The following is a 19,439-nucleotide window of genomic DNA, read 5'->3' on the forward strand; positions in this document are numbered from 1 at the left end:
TTAATGACTTGATAGAACTTACTTGTGAAATGCCTTAACTTGGTTCCTTGGAGAGAAAATTCTTTAATATGGTTTTCAAATTTTTCCAAGGTTTTTGATTCAGAATGCCAACTTCTTCTTGGGCTAATGTTAATCATTTATATTTTTCCAGAAAAGTATTCATATTACTAAGACTTTCATATACATAACTAACATTTTGTTATTTTAAGCTTCCATACATCTGGATGCAGGCCCTTTCTCATTCTCAGTACTGTATTGTATATTTGAGATTTTCTATTTTGTCCATTACTTTTGCCATATATTGTTGATCTTTTAAAGAAAAAGCTCTTACATTTATTCATTACTTCCCATTATTTCTCCATATTCTACTTCATTAACATTTTCTTTTTACTTCCCTTACATTTATTAGTTTATTGTATTGCTCCTTTCCTAGCTTCTCAGATTGGATGATTCCTTAGATGCTTACAGAACAAAAATGACAACTTATGATGGCAAAATCTCTATTATCCACAGAAATAATCCCATCTGTTACGTAAGATAATCAAGAATTGATTAAACCACATTACATTTATCATCTGCATTCTGAAATCTAATGCCTAATGAAATATTCAATGCTCTATTGAATTCCCTGTTTAGGTGGCAATTGGAACAGACTGACTGGGACAAATCTATAACAGTGAAAGAACAGAGCATTTTTCAGATGAGAAATCAATTGTATTTCAAATGGCAGTGGGTGGTGCAGTTAAAAGGTTGAAAGTCGACTACGTATTTATAAGATCTGACAGTGTAAATCACTGAGTGGTGGTCCATCTGCTTTGTCCCTGAAAATTTATTATACCTGAAAAGAGAAACCAACATCATAAGGCAGATCTGTCAAACCTGGTCTTAAAATTACTTGTGGGAACTACTGAATTTTAATAAATTTGATAATATGAATAAAAGGTTAAATATAAGGTTATGCAATAAATGTACTACATCTATTGCTATTAAGAGTAGAATTGTGGCTTCCCTGGTGGCGCAGTTGTTGAGAGTCCGCCTGCCGATGCAGGGGACGCGGGTTCATGCCCCGGTCCGGGAAGATCCCACAGGCCGCGGAGCGGCTGGGCCCGTGAGCCATGGCCGCTGAGCCTGTGCGTCCGGAGCCTGTGCTCCGCAACGGGAGAGGCCACAACAGTGAGAGGCCCGCGTACCGCAAAAAAAAAAAAAAAAAAAATCATTGAATAACTCACCTATTTTGAAACATAATTATTTATGTATCAGAATTCTGTCAACCACATGGGTTATGTAATCCTTCAAAATTATTGCCGACATTTCTTGTGGAATTTAGGCCTCTCCACTTGAGCCAACTGTTTAGTTAAAAAAACCTGTCACAGTAGTAAAATGATTTTGAAACTATAAATGGCATTATGCCATATCCCTTTTCCTACTAATAGGGGGGAAGAAACCAAATCTTGTTAATAACCGCTTCTTCAGCAAGAATTTTTCATTAGGGTTTAGGGAGATGTATCTATATGCTTTCACAGTTTACATATGCATCCACAGAGTAAGTTATAAGATGCAGCTTTTAAATTACATGTAAAGTATATTCATCTAATTGAATAAATTTCTCTTCTCAGCAAAGAATAAGGCTGGTTGGACACATTTCCTTTTTCTTTCAACCCTTGCCCAACAAGTAACACCAGAAGGTAGGTAACTTTTCAACCAGTGGCTATAGATGAGAGAGAGAAAAACAAGTTCAAAGAAGAGATGCTGGTTGTTCAGCTACTTTCTCCCCTGACAATGTATGAAGAATGGGCACCAGAAGCAAACTGGCATCCCATATTGCAAGGCAAGAGTTCCCTTTGACAACATTACTTTCAGAGGCAAAAAAAAAAAGAAAAAGAAAAAGAATGTTTGTGTAAATTTGTCAAACTGATAAGGTTCTTTTTCATGAAATAAAAATAGTATTCAATAATCAATACTAATCAATAATATAGGAACATCACATTATTTAGATGAAGAAGACATGGGGGGAAAGCCTTTGTAGTTGTATCTGGATATATCCATTCAAATAAAGAAAAAGATGCAATCTCAAATTACTTCGGGGAAAATGACGAAGTATGAAACACAGCAGACCGGGGAAAATGATGAAGTATGAAATACATCCCATTATCAGGGGTGTGTAAACTGGAGAGGGAGTGCTCCACCTGAAGGCATCCCAGGTAAAAAAGAGAAAATTGAACACTGTGCAGGTCAACACAAAACACATGCTGACCTAATTCAGACTATAGGCCAGGAGACTGAGACCCCAGGGTTAAAGTCTAGGAAGTTAAAGAAAAGGTAAATGTACAAACAGGAAGTTAAACTGAGCTCATCTTGTCTGCTTTCCCTTAAAAATCTAGATATTTTGGTGGTTTTTAAAAAAAATTTTTTTACATCTGTACTTTTAGATTTACCCAGTACAAAAGATTAGAGATAACCAGAACACAAAGGCACATTAAAAATGAAGCTGACAGGGGCTTCCCTGGTGGCGCAGGGCTGAGAGTCCGCCTGCCGATGCAGGGGACACGGGTTCGTGCCCCTGTCCGGGAAGATCCCACATGGCGCGGAGCGGCTGGGCCCGTGAGCCATGGCCGCTGAGCCTGCGCGTCCGGAGCCTGTGCTCCGCAACGGGAGAGGCCACAACAGTGAGAGGCCCGCGTACCGCAAAAAAAAAAAAAAAAAAAAAAAAAAAAAATGAAGCTGACAAATTAGTTTAATATTGTCAATATTACATAGCAGCCATTAGACACAAGCAGTAGACATCTTATATGCCTGGTCCCTTCCTACAGGGAACTGGTCCTCCTCCTTTCTATTCCAACCCCAGAGGCACTGTCAATGGAGGGCTCTTACAGCCCCGGACACACGGCCCAAAGTTTCATTTAAGAATCGATCCATGATCCCAGAAAGGTCAGTCAGAGATCTTTTTCCAGGATTAATAGAGACACCAAGACAAGTCCTTCAGAGACTGAGTCTATATGCATAAAGGTGCATGAGTCATTTCATTAACTTAGAGTCCCACAGAGAAAGGAGTGAACCCAAAAGAAACCAAAGACACAAAATGGAGACAAATACCCGAAACATAATAAAACACCTGGATCTAATTGTGCTTTCATCTAGTCAACCCCAGGGATTTTCAGTTATGGAGGCTAATAAATTCTCTTTTGTGTTCAAGCAAGTTTAGACTAAGTTTCTATTACTAATAAATAAAAGAGTGTCATAAATACAAGAGCAGAAAAAGGATTTCAGTTTAATTTGCATTTATCCACTCACATCTAACTGCACCCCCTGGGGCTTTCCATTCAAATAACAGAACAGATTTTTCCCCAGGAATTTTTCTAACCCAACATACACAGACATTCTAAATTATCCCATTATCCCAACCTAATTGTCACTACCATTGAAGGAGGGGGTGGAAAAATAAAAGAAAAACATTATCTTATTTGATAACTCCCCAGGTTTAGTACATGTTCTATATATACTTTGACACCAGCAATTCTTTAACAGAGGATAAAATCTATTATTAAAAATCAAGATATCAATTACATAGAGTATCATACATAGCAGCCTTATTTTATGAGCACAACCAAGTACTAATGATGTGAACTTTTTAAAACAAAAAGCTAAAAGCATTTAAACCAATTTTTATGTTATATGGCATAGTACTTCAAAAAAAAAAACCTAGCCATATTATATCAATACACATGAATATCAATGATGTGGCCCAAAACAGAGATCACATATACCATCCATTTACTGATCTCAGAGGCATGATTCATGAAAAGACTATTTCAGAATATCAGCTACCATCATCTCCATTTCCAGCAGTTAAATCAATAGCCCCTCTCGCCACATGTTTCAAAGATGAACCAAACCAGAGAAAGCAACGCATACTCACAAATTATAAAGCATGTCAGCCATGTTGCTTCGGTAATACAAAGCATTTCTATAGGCGCTTTCAGCTTCAGAAATTTTGCTCTGACTCTTGAGAACATTTCCAAGGTTACCCCATGCTGCCAAAAAGAGAAAGAAGTATTCAGGCTGAGTGTCATTCCAATTATATATGACATAATATCAGGCCGTCAGGAAGTACCACAATGAGAGAAAAAACTCTCATAAAACATTTTTAAGAAAGCAAATTTATTTCCTTTGTACTCCAACATTTCATCAAACTAGGGGATTAAATACAATGAAAGCCTAAAACAAAACTATGTCTCAAAGCTGATATACACATACAGTTCATCATAAGGCCAAGAACTATGTTATCTTAAGATCACCTACAAAGACTTGAAGCTCTTTCAAATCTTGGTAGGGGTCTTCGTGGACTGAAATTATTGTATACTTACTAAACCAGAAACTGTAAGAAATCATCTTAAAATAAAGACTTCATTCAAATACAAAAATACTGATAAATGACATAGAAGAACTGGGAATAAAAAAGAAGATAACTAAGTATATCAAAGCTATAAAAAGGCTTAATAGTCATCAGAATGTATCAGTAAACACTATGCTTCTTAAAACAGTGAAGTATATATGGTTTATTCACATATAATGTTCTTTTATACCCTTCCTGTTAATAAATTCATACATGGTAAAATCAGTAACAGTGTTTTCACACACAGTCACACTTAAAAATTGACATTTTCTGTACACCTTTTACGTTTCACTCCAAATAATCATGATTTCTCAATATTAGAAGACACTCCATTAACAGCTGCCCACACAGCATGGCTCTCAAACAGACCTATCCCTCAAACTTGGGTACTTCTCTTGTCTTCTTTCTTTCCCATAAGGAGATGGGGTGTCGGGTCCTGAAATCAGAGTCCCTCCCAACTAGAAGATGAGGATGAGAAGGCTCATGTGTGCCAAGATCTATTTATTTGGGTAATTAATAGCTGTATATGAAGAATGAAAGGGGTTTTGAGACATCACTTTTTAATGCATAAAAATATGTAGCCTCTTTCGATCCCAAATTTGCTTATGTGGCCTGTAATTTAACACTCTGTGCCTTTGTTTACTCATCTGTAATATGGGGGAGAATAATATCTCCTGGGTTTGTTGACAAGGATTAAATGAGCTTGTATACGTAGGGTGTTTAAGATGGTGCCTGCCACGTGGCAAATACTCAATAAATATTTTCACACTAAGTTTCATCTTTCACTGCAAACCAACATTCACACGCTACGAATAGGCCTTGGCACTATGAGTCCATAGAAAATTGAATCCTTATCTTTTTGAAAGATAAAAGTTAAAAAAATAAAAAGTATGAAAAACATATAGTAAAATAAATTATGATTATCTTTAAATTTAATAGGCAAAACACCATATGTATTTTATATCCAACCCCCCCATCCCACCACCAACATAACAAAGTATGGCTCAATGGAAACTTCTAATAGCCAATGCATCCAACTGGTAATTTAAGCACCAGGAAAACATCATTATAATGCTATCCCATCTTACCCGTAGTCTTTGAACACAGATGATGAAAAAAAATTATAGCAAGAAATTAGTTTGAATATTAAGGCATATTTCCAGAGAAACTGATTGACATTTTTTCAAGTACTTATAGCCCAATTAATAGTTAATAGTCAACAAATACATAATTATGTCTAGAATATACATTTACTCATTTGGTTAGTGGTTCATTTATTAATTAATAAATGTATTTGTTTATTAAGCACCTATTTTGTGCCAGAAGCATTATCGGGGGCTGGCACAACTGTACATACATACAAGTTCTCACCCACTCGCAGCTTATGTTTGAAGTGGGGAGTGGAGTGGGGATGGGAGGACCACACAATAGAAGAAATGAATTAACTTCAGGTGATAAGTGCTACAAACAATATAAAACAAAGTAAGATGGAGGGAATGAGGCTAATTTAAACAGGGATATCTTAGAAATAGGGAAATGGGTGTTATCTCTAAAAACTGAGGATAAGGAAGCAGTGTTGCAAAGACCAGCGATTCCAGGTAGGGGGAAAAGTAAGAGCAAAGAATCTAAGATGGCTTCCGCAGGGAAAGGCAGCAGAGGAGATGGTTATTTCAAAGTAAGACTACAACTTATAAATTAAAAATCATCAGTAAAGTTATCTGTGGCAAAGCCACAGCATGTTACTAAGTTTCTTTTGTCCAAACAGAAATCACTCACGTATTTATGATTAAGTCATTGCCCTAGGTAACTACAAAAAGAAGAAAATTCCCAAATTAAGTACGTATTTTTTAAACAATTTTAATTGCTTATGGATGAAAGAGGGAGTAGGGGAGAGAGGAAAGAAAGGGTAGACTTTGATGTCCTGAACTCATCTGACACTCACCAACAGGCCATTCTGTTCTTCCGTTGTACATATACAACAGGAAAACAGCTGGAGACAAGGTTACTTTGAGACCATGGTAAATGATACCAAGCAAGATCACTTCATAATTTTACTAAACACAAAAAAGAAAAAGGGCACTGTACAACCCACAAAATACCAAACAACCCCCTCTCTTGCTAAACGAATACTTCTTTAACCAGGCATAGATAGAATTGTCCCAGCATCCGATCTAGAGGACTCCCCTGTTTCCTGAGACCCTTGCCCAAATCACCCAACCAAAATCCAAATCCAATGACAGGGCATATAATGAGATTCCTTCAGTGCAAGGAGTAGTTAAGCCAACTTCCTTACTACCAGTGTGTTCCTTCTGGTCTCTGCCTGCAAGGCACCGACATAGAGGATTTCATCACATTCAAATATGAAAACAATTCTTCTTCAAAACCCCTTCTTCCTAATTGCTCTTTAGTACTGTGTTTACCAAAAGAGAGTTTAGGTTTTTAAGTAAGAGCTGACAAGACTAAGCCTATTTAAATTTAAATACTATTGATTTTTGCTTCACTGCTACCAGAACCCAATGCTAACCTAAAGATTACTTCTAAAAATATAAAGCTACCCTACAGAATATAACCTAAAATTAAAAATCCTATTAGTAGTCAACTAAATAGTAACCTTTTCACAAAAGTTGTTCATGTTTCAGTGATAAAACAAAAAGTAGGAAAAAAAAACACTGTTGACATATAAACCAGTTAAAATTTAGTTTTTACAGATATATTATAGTTTAAAGGAAAATACATTAAAATAAACTATAAAAAGTACATCTTAAAAGGGCTAATGTGACGATTTCAAATCTATATAATTAACCTACAGAATTAATCACTGTAGCTTTAGGGGGTTTTTTTTTTCCTATTACTTGACAAATTTGATCATATCAACCAAGTCAACTGTTTTATATCAGATCCATTTTTACACCTAGCTGGTCTGATGACTTGAAAGTATCTAAACCAAAACTCAAAAAATATGGAGAAATATTCCAAGGCTCACGGATGGGACAATTTAACATTATAAAGATGTCAATTCTCCCAAAATTAATCTATAAATTCTATATAATTCCAATCAATATTTTAGCATAATTTATTAACAACAAAAAATGTATTCTAATAACCATAATAGAAGAGAAAAATGAAACTGGGTCTTTATAGCATATTCACCATATACAAAGGTAAACTCCAGATGGTTTTAAAAGATAAATGTGAAAAAGTAAAGCTAACAGAAGAATATATAGATTATCTCTGTGGAAGGGAAAGTGGCTTCTTAAAAAGACCTCCAAACAGAACTCAAAAAGTAAAACAATTGATGAATTTGAGTATCTCAAAATGAAGGACTTCTACTTATTGAAGGACACTAGGGACATGCATTAATACACCAGGAGAAGATATTTCAAACATCTAAACAAAAAGGAACTGTACTTAGAAATAAAAAGAACTCCAAACAAAGCAATAAGAAATCCAACAGCGGGGGAAAAAAATGGGCAAAGGATATGAACAGGAATCTACAAAAGGGGAAACCAAAATAAATTCTAGAATACATTAAATAATTTTAACTAATACTCAAATTCCTTAGTAACCCAGAGAAATGCAAATTATAACAATGAGACTTGAGATTGGCAAAAATGAGAAAACTGGATAAGGCCAAATACTGGTAGGCATGTGGAATGGGCCCTGTGCACTGTCGGGGGCCTTGTAGCCTGGGGAAACCACTGCGTTCTGCCATCTGACAGATCAGCAAATGTTACTGACTACGTCATGAATAATCCCTGACCAGCAATCCCACTCCCAGAGAAATTCTAAGAGAACATTAAGAGGATGTTTAATGCAAGCCTCTTAGTGTTGGCTGATAGTAGGAAATAATCGACCTGTCCATCATGGGAGTATCATGTGAGACATAAACTTCATGGATTACTATACAGCAGTGAGGACCAGCACATTCCATGTAAATACTGTAACATGAATGGACCTTGAAAAGCCTACAAAGATTCAAAATATCTAATGCATTCTTTTAAAAATATTAAAAATTCATTCCCACCCAAAATCTCACTACATATTTTACAAGGGTACATTATAAATCTAAGGATGCAAATCAAGTACATTAGAACCGTTACCTATGATGCAAAGGGAAATTCAAGTTAGGAATAGAGATAAAAGGGAATAAATACATAAATAAAAGAGAGGAAAGTTGTAGGGATCACCCTGAAAACTGGCTGCAAACTGAGGAATATAATTAACTTCTGCAGCTGGGTAGCAGGGGATGAAAAGGAGAATGGAGGGGAGGGGAGGATAGGAAAGAATGGACAAAAGGAAAATGAAGGTCACACTTCACATTCTTTTAAAATAGAGATGGGGTTATTCTATATCCTACTTCAGGAATAAAGGGTTTTAACATTCACTAAACTTTTTCTTGTACTACGACAATTCGAAACAGATGTTTGAGATTATCTTCAAATTTTCACTTGGTAATTATACTTTGGACCAACATAACTTAAAGATCTTGTATTTTCATTAATATTTAATGTCATTTACACTTTTAAAATTTTTAATCTCATATATTTTATTGATGCATTTATTTCACTGCAGTGACCTTTAAAGCTACAGTTTGATTGGAATAAAATCCCTGAAATTTTTCCAAGAAATTGTGAGTGAAGCCTAAAAAAAGTATCTAGTTTTTCAAAGTCTATATTTTAATAGTGTGCCCAGATGAATCCAATTCACACATTAAAGCACTGTAGATAATAAAGCACTTATTTGAAGTTTTAAAAAAATGTAATCAGTTTATCCTAAAAATCTCAATGTAATTTTTGAAAGTTTTTCCCAACAAACAGTATTTCAAAATATTCAGAGTACTCATTTTATTCCTATTTTTGACACAGTTTATACTATAAGAAGCTGCTCTTGTTGGGGGACTACTGTCCCATTTCATGGGATTAATGTGCACCACTACAAGCCTAGGTAGAGAAAAAGAGAAGGAAAAGGTGAAGGGAGAAGGGGAGGTGGAGAAGGAATAAAAATATATGTATATTGGGATAATAAAAATAACAGTACTTTCATTTATTTAAAGTTTACTATATGCTTGACAGTGTCCAGAATTTATTTAACACAAAAATAACCTTTGAGGTCCATTACTATACCCATTTCATTGATGTATGAACTGAAGTTAATTTTTTAAATTGCAAACTTAATGACAATAGAGAACCAGATCTGTTTCCAGGCATCGAAATCTCACCCTCTCAATACTGAGTCAGAATACAAAGTAGATCACATATTATAATACTCAATATTTACACATATTTAATTGAGGGACTAGAGTATAATACAGAACCAAGATAAATTATCCAAATGAGTCATCCCCTCAGAACTGGTAGGGACAAAATACTCCAGAAACAACAAACTAAAGCTATCTGGTACCCATATTTCATAATGTATTTTCTATACCACAGAAAAATGAATGCCAAACAATATATTAAGTGTTTTACATTTCTTTGGGAATGGAATTTTAAATGTCACATTTTCTAGTTAATGCAATGGAAAGAGAACAGAGTCTACCTATGTAAATAAATGGTTGTTGCTCAAAGATACTGGGGATTTAGGTACATTTATCAAGGACTCCTAAGTGCCCTGAAGATGCCTTACATGTGACAAGAGATTTAAAAAGCATTGTTTAACAAGTACCTGACTTAGTTCTTAGGACTAAGCATATACAATGATTATATTAAGGAAAAGCAAACAGATGCTTCTAGGTATCACTGGATAAGCTTTAGGAAATCTCATCTGTAAAGTTATTTTATTTTCAAAAAGAAAATGAATTTTTTCTTTTAAACAAAGTCAGGAAGCAAAGAAGCAAGAATAACTCATATCTCAAGGGCCCTTCACACTGGTATTTAACTGCATCTAAAAGGTATCCACTTACTAAGAAACTTGACCTTAACTCACAAGGAAAGCTTCTCTTGTACTTCGTCCACAATCTGCCACAGTTCATTTTATGTTCTTTGAAAGGCAGAAAAACAATTAAATATTCCCATCTTGCAAAAGTTCTTCTAAAGAGAAAATCAAAAGTGAGCCCCGTCTGGAAATGTTAAGTGATCTACAGCAATGAATCCCTCCAAAATTTTTTCAAAGCCCTCATTCAAATACAGCAGTTCTAAGTTCATAAAGTAATTCAAACTTACTGTAAATTAACTACTGCAATTTCATAGCACTTGATATATTTCACAAAATCAATGCAGGGAGATTTGAGCAATTTTTTCAAGGATATATATTTTTAATTAATTTAATTTTACTTATTTTATTTTTGGCTGCATTGGGTCTTTGTTGCTGCACGCGGGCTTGTCTCTGGTTGTGGCGAGGCGGGGCTACTCTTTGTTGCCATGCGCAGGCTTCTCACTGCGGTGGCCTCTCTTATTTCGGAGCACGGGCTCTAGAGCACAGGCTCAGTACTTGTAGGCGCATGGGCTTAGTTGCTCCGCGGCATGTGGGATCTTCCCGGACCAGGGATCAAACCCGTGTCCCTTGCATTGGCAGGCGGATTCTCAACCACTGCGTCACCAAGGAAGCCATTCAAGGATATTTTTACTTTACACTAAAAGTTTGGAGATATTTATATTCATTGATTATAAAAAAAAGTTTAAATAATTTTATGATTACGGCATGCATTACTCTTTGAAAAATTAGCTAATAAGATGAATGAGGGTGGGAGGGAGATGCAAGAGGGAGGAGATATGGGGATATATGTATAGCTGATTCACTTTGTTATAAAGCAGAAACTAACACACCACTGTAAAGCAATTATACTCCAATAAAGATGTTAAAAGAAAAAGATGAATGAATCTCTTAATATTCAAATTTCAGCTACTTAACGTTCAGGCATGGAGTCATGCCTCAGGGTTATCATGCCAGCATTTCCATTCCATTGGTGCAGTGAACACAGCCACCAGAATCAGCAAGGACTCCATTTTTGACTTCTGCCTTCAGCTGTAATTTATTTTTACTTTAGAACTTTAATATATGTCTTCAGTCCCTATAGCAACACCAAGTTCTATGTAAAGATCTGGCAAAATTGAAACATTTAATACTGTTTTAAATAAGGTGATAGGGCTTCCCTGGTGGCGCAGTGGTTGAGAGTCCGCCTGCCGATGCAGGGGACACGGGTTCATGCCCTGGTCCGGGAGGATCCCACATGCCGCGGAGCGGCTGGGCCCGTGAGCCATGGCCGCTGAGCCTGCGTGTCCGGAGCCTGTGCTCCGCAACAGGAGAGGCCACGGCGGTGAGAGGCCCGCATATCGCAAAAAATAAAAATAAAAAAAAATAAGGTGATAAATCCTAAATTTTGCTTCCTCCAATTCTAAGTTACTTGTTTGAAATCAGAATGCTACCCCCCAAAAAAGGTTTAAACATTGAAATTTGCCAGTTATCTAAGCCAGGCCAGCAGCAAAAGGAAGTAAATACAGGAGTGCCTAGTGTACCTGTACTGGATGAGGAAACTGTGCCTCAGAGAAAGTGACACTTAAAAGCTAACCGAGCTAAAAGTTATGTCTGCTTGGTTCCAAAACCCTTGTTTTAATCACTATGGAACACTTGGACTTCAGATGTGTTCCAAAAATGGTGTTACTAAAGATGTAAGTTAAATAAACGTCATTTTAAAATATAAAGGATAATTACGTTAAAATTTCTAATCTCAGTGAAAAGGGAAGAGAAAGAATGTAGAAGGAGGGGAAAAAAGAGCCACTTAACTGCATGAAACTTAAAATTAATGTGAATGTGGTTTTTTTTTCTTGTTAACCAGAATGATTTCTCATTCTATCCATTAACAAACATTGTAAGGGAGTCAACATTTGTAGCCTGGGCTTTTTACTAATTGTATGATAGTGACTCCAGGGAAATATGAGCCCTTATAAGCCTACAAGAATTTATTTTTCCTGGTAATTATACCTTGGATTATTATAGAAACGAACATAAAGTGGGTAAAAAAAAACTGCCTGGCTAAAATGTTAAGTGGAAAAAGTACACATAATTTAAAGATTATGATTCATATGATACCGGAATACATATACTATACACTTTTACACTCTAATTAGAGCAATTTTATAATATGCAATTATTTCTCATTTCCCTACCTTTGGTTACTTCACACGGAGCTGAAAATAAGTTTATTCCTAATAAGGGAAAAAAGTATTAAAAATGAAAAGATAAAATTTAGTATTCCACTGATATGTCAACATTGTCTTCACAGCATTGTTAGTCACTACGCTATCTATGTGCATATTGTAATATCCACATATACATTTCAGTGCAGGTTTTTTGGTTTTAACACATCTAGGGTTATTCCTTAGCGTTTTACCATCTGCAATCTCTACTGTATTCTGACTAACTATGAGCCACCCCCAGGTCCACAGTTCAGTGTCTGCTATCAGTACCACGCATGGTCTGTGAAGCTGGGTCTCACCTGTGGAAGTCTTCACTCTTTCATTTCCCAACTGTGCTCAAAATTTTTCCCATTGCCTCTCCATCAAAAGAAAACAAATCTCTTTATGTTCCTACCTGATAGCAATGTGCTCTCTGTGAAGTTTCTGATAAACTAACCCACAGCATTATACATGAAGACAGCAAATACAATTGCATTTGCAAATATAATGACTGGACAAGGAAGAATTTAGAATCATCTGAGCTTTCAGGCTCTCCTCAAATCTTACCAACAGACCCTTTTTTTGGCCTATTACACTGTCAATCTAAAACACTTGGTGAATATATAACTGGTATATAGTGACCCTATTTATACAAAAGACATACCAATTCAGTAAAGACTCATCAGAAATTCCTCACATCTGGCTGATCTCTTAGCCTATGAGGCTGTTCAATCACTACCATAGGTTGACTGTAAATTCTACAGAGTAGTTGAGTTACTTCTGATTTCATATAAGGAACATAATAGAACCAAAGAATCTCTTACAGTTTGTCTCTGACATATTTAGTATCATTTGAGTCTGGTTCAGCTCTAAAAGACGAACAACCTTTAGAAAGGGCAAGAGTTCAGGAATTCTAAACAACTCCAGGGGGAAAACAGAGAAGTGATTTTTTTTTTCTTTAGTTCTCTCTTTTGTTCCTTTACACTCCAATCTCATAATCTACTTTATCTCACAGTGAATCCTGTCATCATTTGGATGGGTCCCTGCCATCGAACGGCCCCAGGTTAGTTTCCTATTATGTGTCACTAAAAGGAAATTTGATGTGGAGACATAAACCAAAATATCCCAAACCTAAGGTTTTAGTTCTAATTCTGTTAACAATTAGATCTGGGTACACTGAAGTAAATTACTGGACTCTCCTATTTCTTATTAACAGTAGTAAGTAAACATGGAATATGGGCCAAACCCTGGGCTAGGGTGCTACACACACTCTGTCGCACACAGTGGTATTGCTATACTCACTATACAGATCAGCCACTTGACACTCTAAGGACGATAATAACAGCTATTCATGGTCTGGGTTAGGATTAGGACCCCGATCTACCTTACTGCAAAATCTGTCCTACTTACCATGCCTTTTCTCCCTAAGCATTCTACCCCTCCTTTAGCTTTCTCATCTGTAAAACAGGTATAACAATGCTTGCCCAAGTTAAACTCCAGCATCACTGAGATAATTAAATAAGAAAATAGAACTCTGCAAAGTACATTACTATGGAAAAGGAATAATATGCCATTAATAGATCATCATCCATAAAAAGCATAACAAGTTAGATATACCCTTTAACAGGGTATCTCCTGTATTTAGAATCTATGGTCATGCTACTGAGGATTTCATTGCCAAGCAAACCCAGGCCAAGAAAAACAAATCTCAAAGCAACATTAAATACTCTCAAAGCCAGTTTTAAGAAGAGAAAAATAATAAAAATCAAAGATTACATTTTATTAAAAATAAATCAGTTCCTAAGATAAACATGCAGTATATCTCAAACATCCATCAGGACACCATGTTATACGCTATATTACATTAATATATTCAATATATTAATTTTTTTAAATTTATTTTTTGGCTGTGCTGGGTCTTCATTGCTGCTCGCGGGCTTTCTCTAGTTATGGCGAGCGGGGGCTACTCTTCATTGTGGTGCACGGGCTTCTCATTGCGGTAGCTTCTCTTGTTGTGGAGCACGGGCTCTAGGCACACGGGCTTCAGTAGTTGCAGTGCGCAGGCTCAGTAGTTGTGGCACACGGGCTTAGTTGCTCCTCGGCATGTGGGATCTTCCCAGACCAGGGATCGAACCCGTATCCCCTGCATTGGCAGGCAGATTCTTTTTTTTTTTTAATACCAGCAAAGCAAAAGCAAGTTTCTTTGGGAGCAGAAAACAACTGCAATTCGAGACACACAACTATAGCAAACCACATGCGAGTCCAGCAAAAAAAGGAGAGGAAACTTTTTGTTGAGGAGAAGGGAAAGTTGGGAGGGGCTGTTATAAACAAAAAGTCCACTATAGCAGGGGTCCCCAACCCCCGGGCCACGGACTGGTACTGGTCCGTGTGGCAGGCAAATTCTTAACCACTGCACCACCAGGGAAGTCCAATATATTAATTTTTAACAGTCACTCTTAACTCAGCACCTAGTGCTGAACATGGAAAAAGTAGAGTTAATAACTAGAGAAAACAGCATTTCAAAAAGTGAAAAATGATCAGTAAGAACAAGTATCAAGAATAAAATATTTATGTGAGTAGAAAAATATTTACTTACGAATGCTAATGAGAAGAAAAATTAGCTATTAAATAAATTTCTAAAAATATCAACTACTTTTCTATATGCACAAATCTTGGGCAACTATTATTTTAATGTATTTTCTTCTGTGCTTTCAGCTAACTACGAACAACAGAAAAAAAGAGGGAGGTAAATTTTCTTTGCCTTTTTTGCTGCTACAGGACAAACAGATAAGAGTTCTTCAAAGGCTGTGCAGCCAGTACTTGTATGAGGCATTTTCGCATCACTTGAGAAACAATATTGAAACAAAGGATGATGTTACTCATTTAACAGCCTTAAACGTACAACTCAGAAAGTCTACTTCCAAACAGCAGAAGGAAGCTAGTACATAGAGGGGTAAAATAAATAGGAAGAACCAGAAGGGTGAATGCACTAAAATGACATTCTCACATCAGTTGAGCACTATGAGAAAGAGAAGGGCTGGCCCACTTTCCTGAAGCTCTAATCTTAACTGGACTGGATCCCAACAGGGAATTTTCAGAGGCCATTAAAGGCTCTTTTACACCAAACACATCTACTGGATACATATTAGTGTTTAATAAATATTACCAACTAGAAATTATGACTAGATATGTGGTTTTAGAGGCATAAACCCCTATATTCCATCCATGAGTCCTAAGTGGTGTTGACGTTCAGAGGATTTACATTTTAGGTTGATTAAAACCCACCCAGAAGCTGTATTTCCCTATGAAATCATCAGGATTGGGGTTAGGATATACTTCTTTAAGTCTAAACTTTTAACTTAAAAACCTCAAAAGTAAATATCTACTCCAGGCTCAATTTAGACATGAGCTGGGAACCAACAGCCATGATCAAAGCAAGGCAGGTCTCTGATCAAAGTACCACTTAAGACTCTTGGTTCTAGAATCGCACCACAGAGCCCAAAGGTATGGCACAGAAAGAACTTTAGTGACTGTATCACCTGCCCGAAAAAACTTTCTCAAAATCATTGTCCTATACTGTAAAAGCAAAAGAGATTTTTAAAATCTTGTGCCACTGCTTCCTAATAATAGAATTGCAAGAGCAAAAGTAATTTCAAATAGTGATTGGAGATAAGAAAAACACACAACACATGGATTTGGACAATAGCATTAATTAATATGCGGATGCTTTGTTTATGTAAACCCAGAAACTTATCTCTACTTGAAAATTGTTTTCAACACTCACATGAATAAGGACAACAGCATTCAGTTTTAACCACTAGAGTGAACACGACTTGAAGCTGTCCTTGGGAAATATTCAGATAATATGAAAACAGACTAAGTAGAGAAATGAGGTATTCTATACCAGTTTTGCAAACCACCAAAGCTTATTTGTAAAACTCAAAAAGAATAAGCCGGGCTTCCCTGGTGGCGCAGTGGTTGAGGGTCCACCTGACGATGCAGGACACGGGTTCGTGCCCCGGTCCAGGAAGATCCCACATGCCAAGAAGCGGCTGGGCCCGTGAGCCATGGGCGCTGAGCCTGCGCGTCCGGAGCCTGTGCTCCGCAGCGGGAGAGGCCACAACAGTGAGAGGCCCGAGTACCGCAAAAAAAAAAAAAAAAAAAGAATAAGCCAACTGATAAAGTAAAACCAGATATTATCTCAACATACCTCAGACCTCCTGCTCCTTCCTGGTAGTCTCGTGATACATAATTTGAGAAATTTACTCTCTTTTCCCGAGGAAAGAAAAGAGAGGAAGAGAAGAAAGAAAGTTTATCGCATTTCTTTATTATACAAACTCCCAGTTGTAATATGCAGAGCCCCAAACATTACAAGACTATAAGTTTCCTCTGCCATCCAGGGAAAGAGTTGAAAAAAAAGTTCGTTGACACCTCAGTTATCTGTTCTTGTCAAAATTTGACTCTCAGCTATTGTATTCCATATCTAATCCAGTTCCTTCTTTCTAAACTTCCAATTCCTAGAGAGAAAGTTCTCCCAATTAAAATGTATGCCTACACTACTCCCAAAAAAGATGTTAATGTTTTAATATAATACCCCATGGTGTTTTACATAGAGAAACTGAATTATGCTGTTTAAGGTGACTGAATAAATGTTCAGAGCAGCTAACATCATTGGGATTTAGAGTCCTAAATACAAGACACAACAAAGCCCCTAACAGAGTCCAGCCCTCGAGCAAGGTTTTTTGTTTGTTTGTTTGTGCTTGTTTCTCTCTACTATTCAATCAAGTTGGATTGTAGTGTCTTGCTTGGTAAATAATATTATCATTTTTAAATCATATCTTTTAGCGTTTGGTCCTTATATTTTAGTAAGCACATATATGTTTCCACTAGATCCCCCTGGATGGTAATATTCCTATTTTTAAATTAGAAATAAATTTAACACTAAACTAAAAACTAAAACTAAACGGAGGAGAGATTTCTAATTTAACACCCATATGCATTAAAAATAGGGCTCACACTTTGTTGCTCCCATAGAGTTATACATAAACAGTCTTCTACATCCTTCTACAGTCTTTTTCAATAATTATACGACTTGGAACATCTCAGATTTTTCCATAATCCCTTGAGACTTAACTGGAATTTTCTTTTACTTCCACCATCACCAGTAATAGGTGTGCACGTGTAATAAGGGTAAAACTAAAAAACATGTGTGTTTGTCTTCTTGAAAATCTGCTGTATCTGTGACATTATCTGCAAGTTTATATTACAGCAGAAAACAAATATACATTACCCTTCTGTGTTTTATAAGGGTCAAATACCTGTAACTTGATTTTGCTTAAGACAGTGCTCTAATACACTTTTTAGCTTACTTGGGCAACTTGGTTCTCTTGTGGAAGGAGAATTTAAAATTTCAAAACTATCTTCTATGTCATAAACAACAACTCTATTCTCAAACTCTAACTTCTAACATAGCTAACCCATTCCTTAATAGATGCTAGATTGAAGGATGTTTCTTGGGTGTTTCTCTTTCCGACAGTACAGTGAAACTCCATGTTCAGAGATTGCCTCCTAGTACAGAACACATGCTAGACAGAAATTACAAAGTATTTGTTAAGGAATGTATTAATTGATGGGAAAGTAAGGGCAATCCCTAAGCTTAGAGACTGCTTGAAAGCAGGAATCCAGAAGGTTAAACAGTTCTGAAGATGGTACTCACCTTGCGTACATCTGTGAAACTAAGAGGAAAAGGGCTTAGGGTTTAGTTGGCTTCAAAAGGGAGGTCAAATTGGAGAAGCCGAACAAACTCAAACCCCCTGAAGGGAAGTGCCAGTCTCACCCAGGGACACGGGTGAAAAACAAATTTAGAAGAATATAAATTTGATAAAACATTATAAGTAATTTTTGGGCTTATTCCAGGAATGCAAAGTAGGTTCAACATTAGAAAATCTATTAACATAAATCATTAACATAAATAGATTGAGTGGAGAATATCATTATCAACATTAATTCCTAAAAAGAAATTTTAGACTAGAAATAAGAGGACAACCCTACTGATAAAAGCTGTCTACTGAAAAACCTATAAAATATACATAATTAATGGTGAAATATTTAAAACATTCTTTCTTAAACAAGAATAAGACAAAAATCCTGCTGTCATCACTCTTGTTTGAGATTGTAATGGGGGTTCTAGCATAAAATAAGAGAACACAAATGAAAGAAACAAAACTGTGAAATAAGAAGAGGTATGGGGGAGGTTCTGGTAATAGCTTTCTCTTAATCTGCAAAATGCATGTTTTAGTAGCATCCTTTAAGTGGTTCAAATATGAGGTATGTGTATATATTTCTCAATGAATGAAATAGTTCATATATGTTTAATTTAAAAAAAAAAAGGCAAAGAGGGCTTCCCTGGTGGCGCAGTGGTTGAGAGTCTGCCTGCCTGCCGATGCAGGGCACACGGGTTCGTGCTCCGGTCTGGGAAGATCCCACATGCCGCAGAGCGGCTGGGCCCGTGAGCCATGGCCGCTGAGCCTGCGCGTCCGGAGCCTGTGCTCCACAACGGGAGAGGCCGCAACAGTGAGAGGCCCGCGTACCGCAAAAAAAAAAAAAAAAAGGCAAAGAAATGTTAGAGCATTTTAAGAATCAAATACAAAACTAATACAGAAATCAGAATAAAGTAACTTTACACTTATTTTAATTACATGTGAGTTTCAGTTCCTTTGATATATAACCACTGGTGAATATATTCAATCTAAGGCAACACTAATTTTAGGTTTGAGGGTTTTCAAAAACCCATAAAGATTCTAAAAGTTCTGTTACGGATAATCCCAAAGAAACAGCAGTACGTCACCTACTTCACTGGTAAAACACCGTAGGACCATTTTCACTGAGTCTGTTGTGGTCTGTTTTATTTTTTTGTTTTCTTCTTCCCTACA

At 36.5% G+C, this 19,439-nt stretch overlaps 1 protein-coding gene across 3 annotated transcripts in view; it reads right to left on the bottom strand.

The window, feature by feature from the left end:
- TMTC2 (transmembrane O-mannosyltransferase targeting cadherins 2) overlaps positions 1 to 19,439 on the bottom strand; it is an 852,682-nt gene that overhangs the window by 622,796 nt on the left and 210,447 nt on the right. For all 3 annotated transcript variants that reach the window (XR_009565442.1, XM_030856453.2, XM_060305966.1), the window contains one exon: positions 3,917 to 4,031. Coding sequence is in view for 2 of the 3 variants with exons in the window: in XM_030856453.2 (XP_030712313.2) it covers positions 3,917 to 4,031 (115 nt within the window). In the remaining variant the exon portion in view is untranslated. The remainder of the gene's footprint in view (positions 1 to 3,916; positions 4,032 to 19,439) is intronic.

The sequence above is a fragment of the Globicephala melas genome, chromosome 10 (assembly GCF_963455315.2).
Source record: "Globicephala melas chromosome 10, mGloMel1.2, whole genome shotgun sequence".
Classification (NCBI taxonomy): domain Eukaryota; kingdom Metazoa; phylum Chordata; class Mammalia; order Artiodactyla; family Delphinidae; genus Globicephala; species Globicephala melas.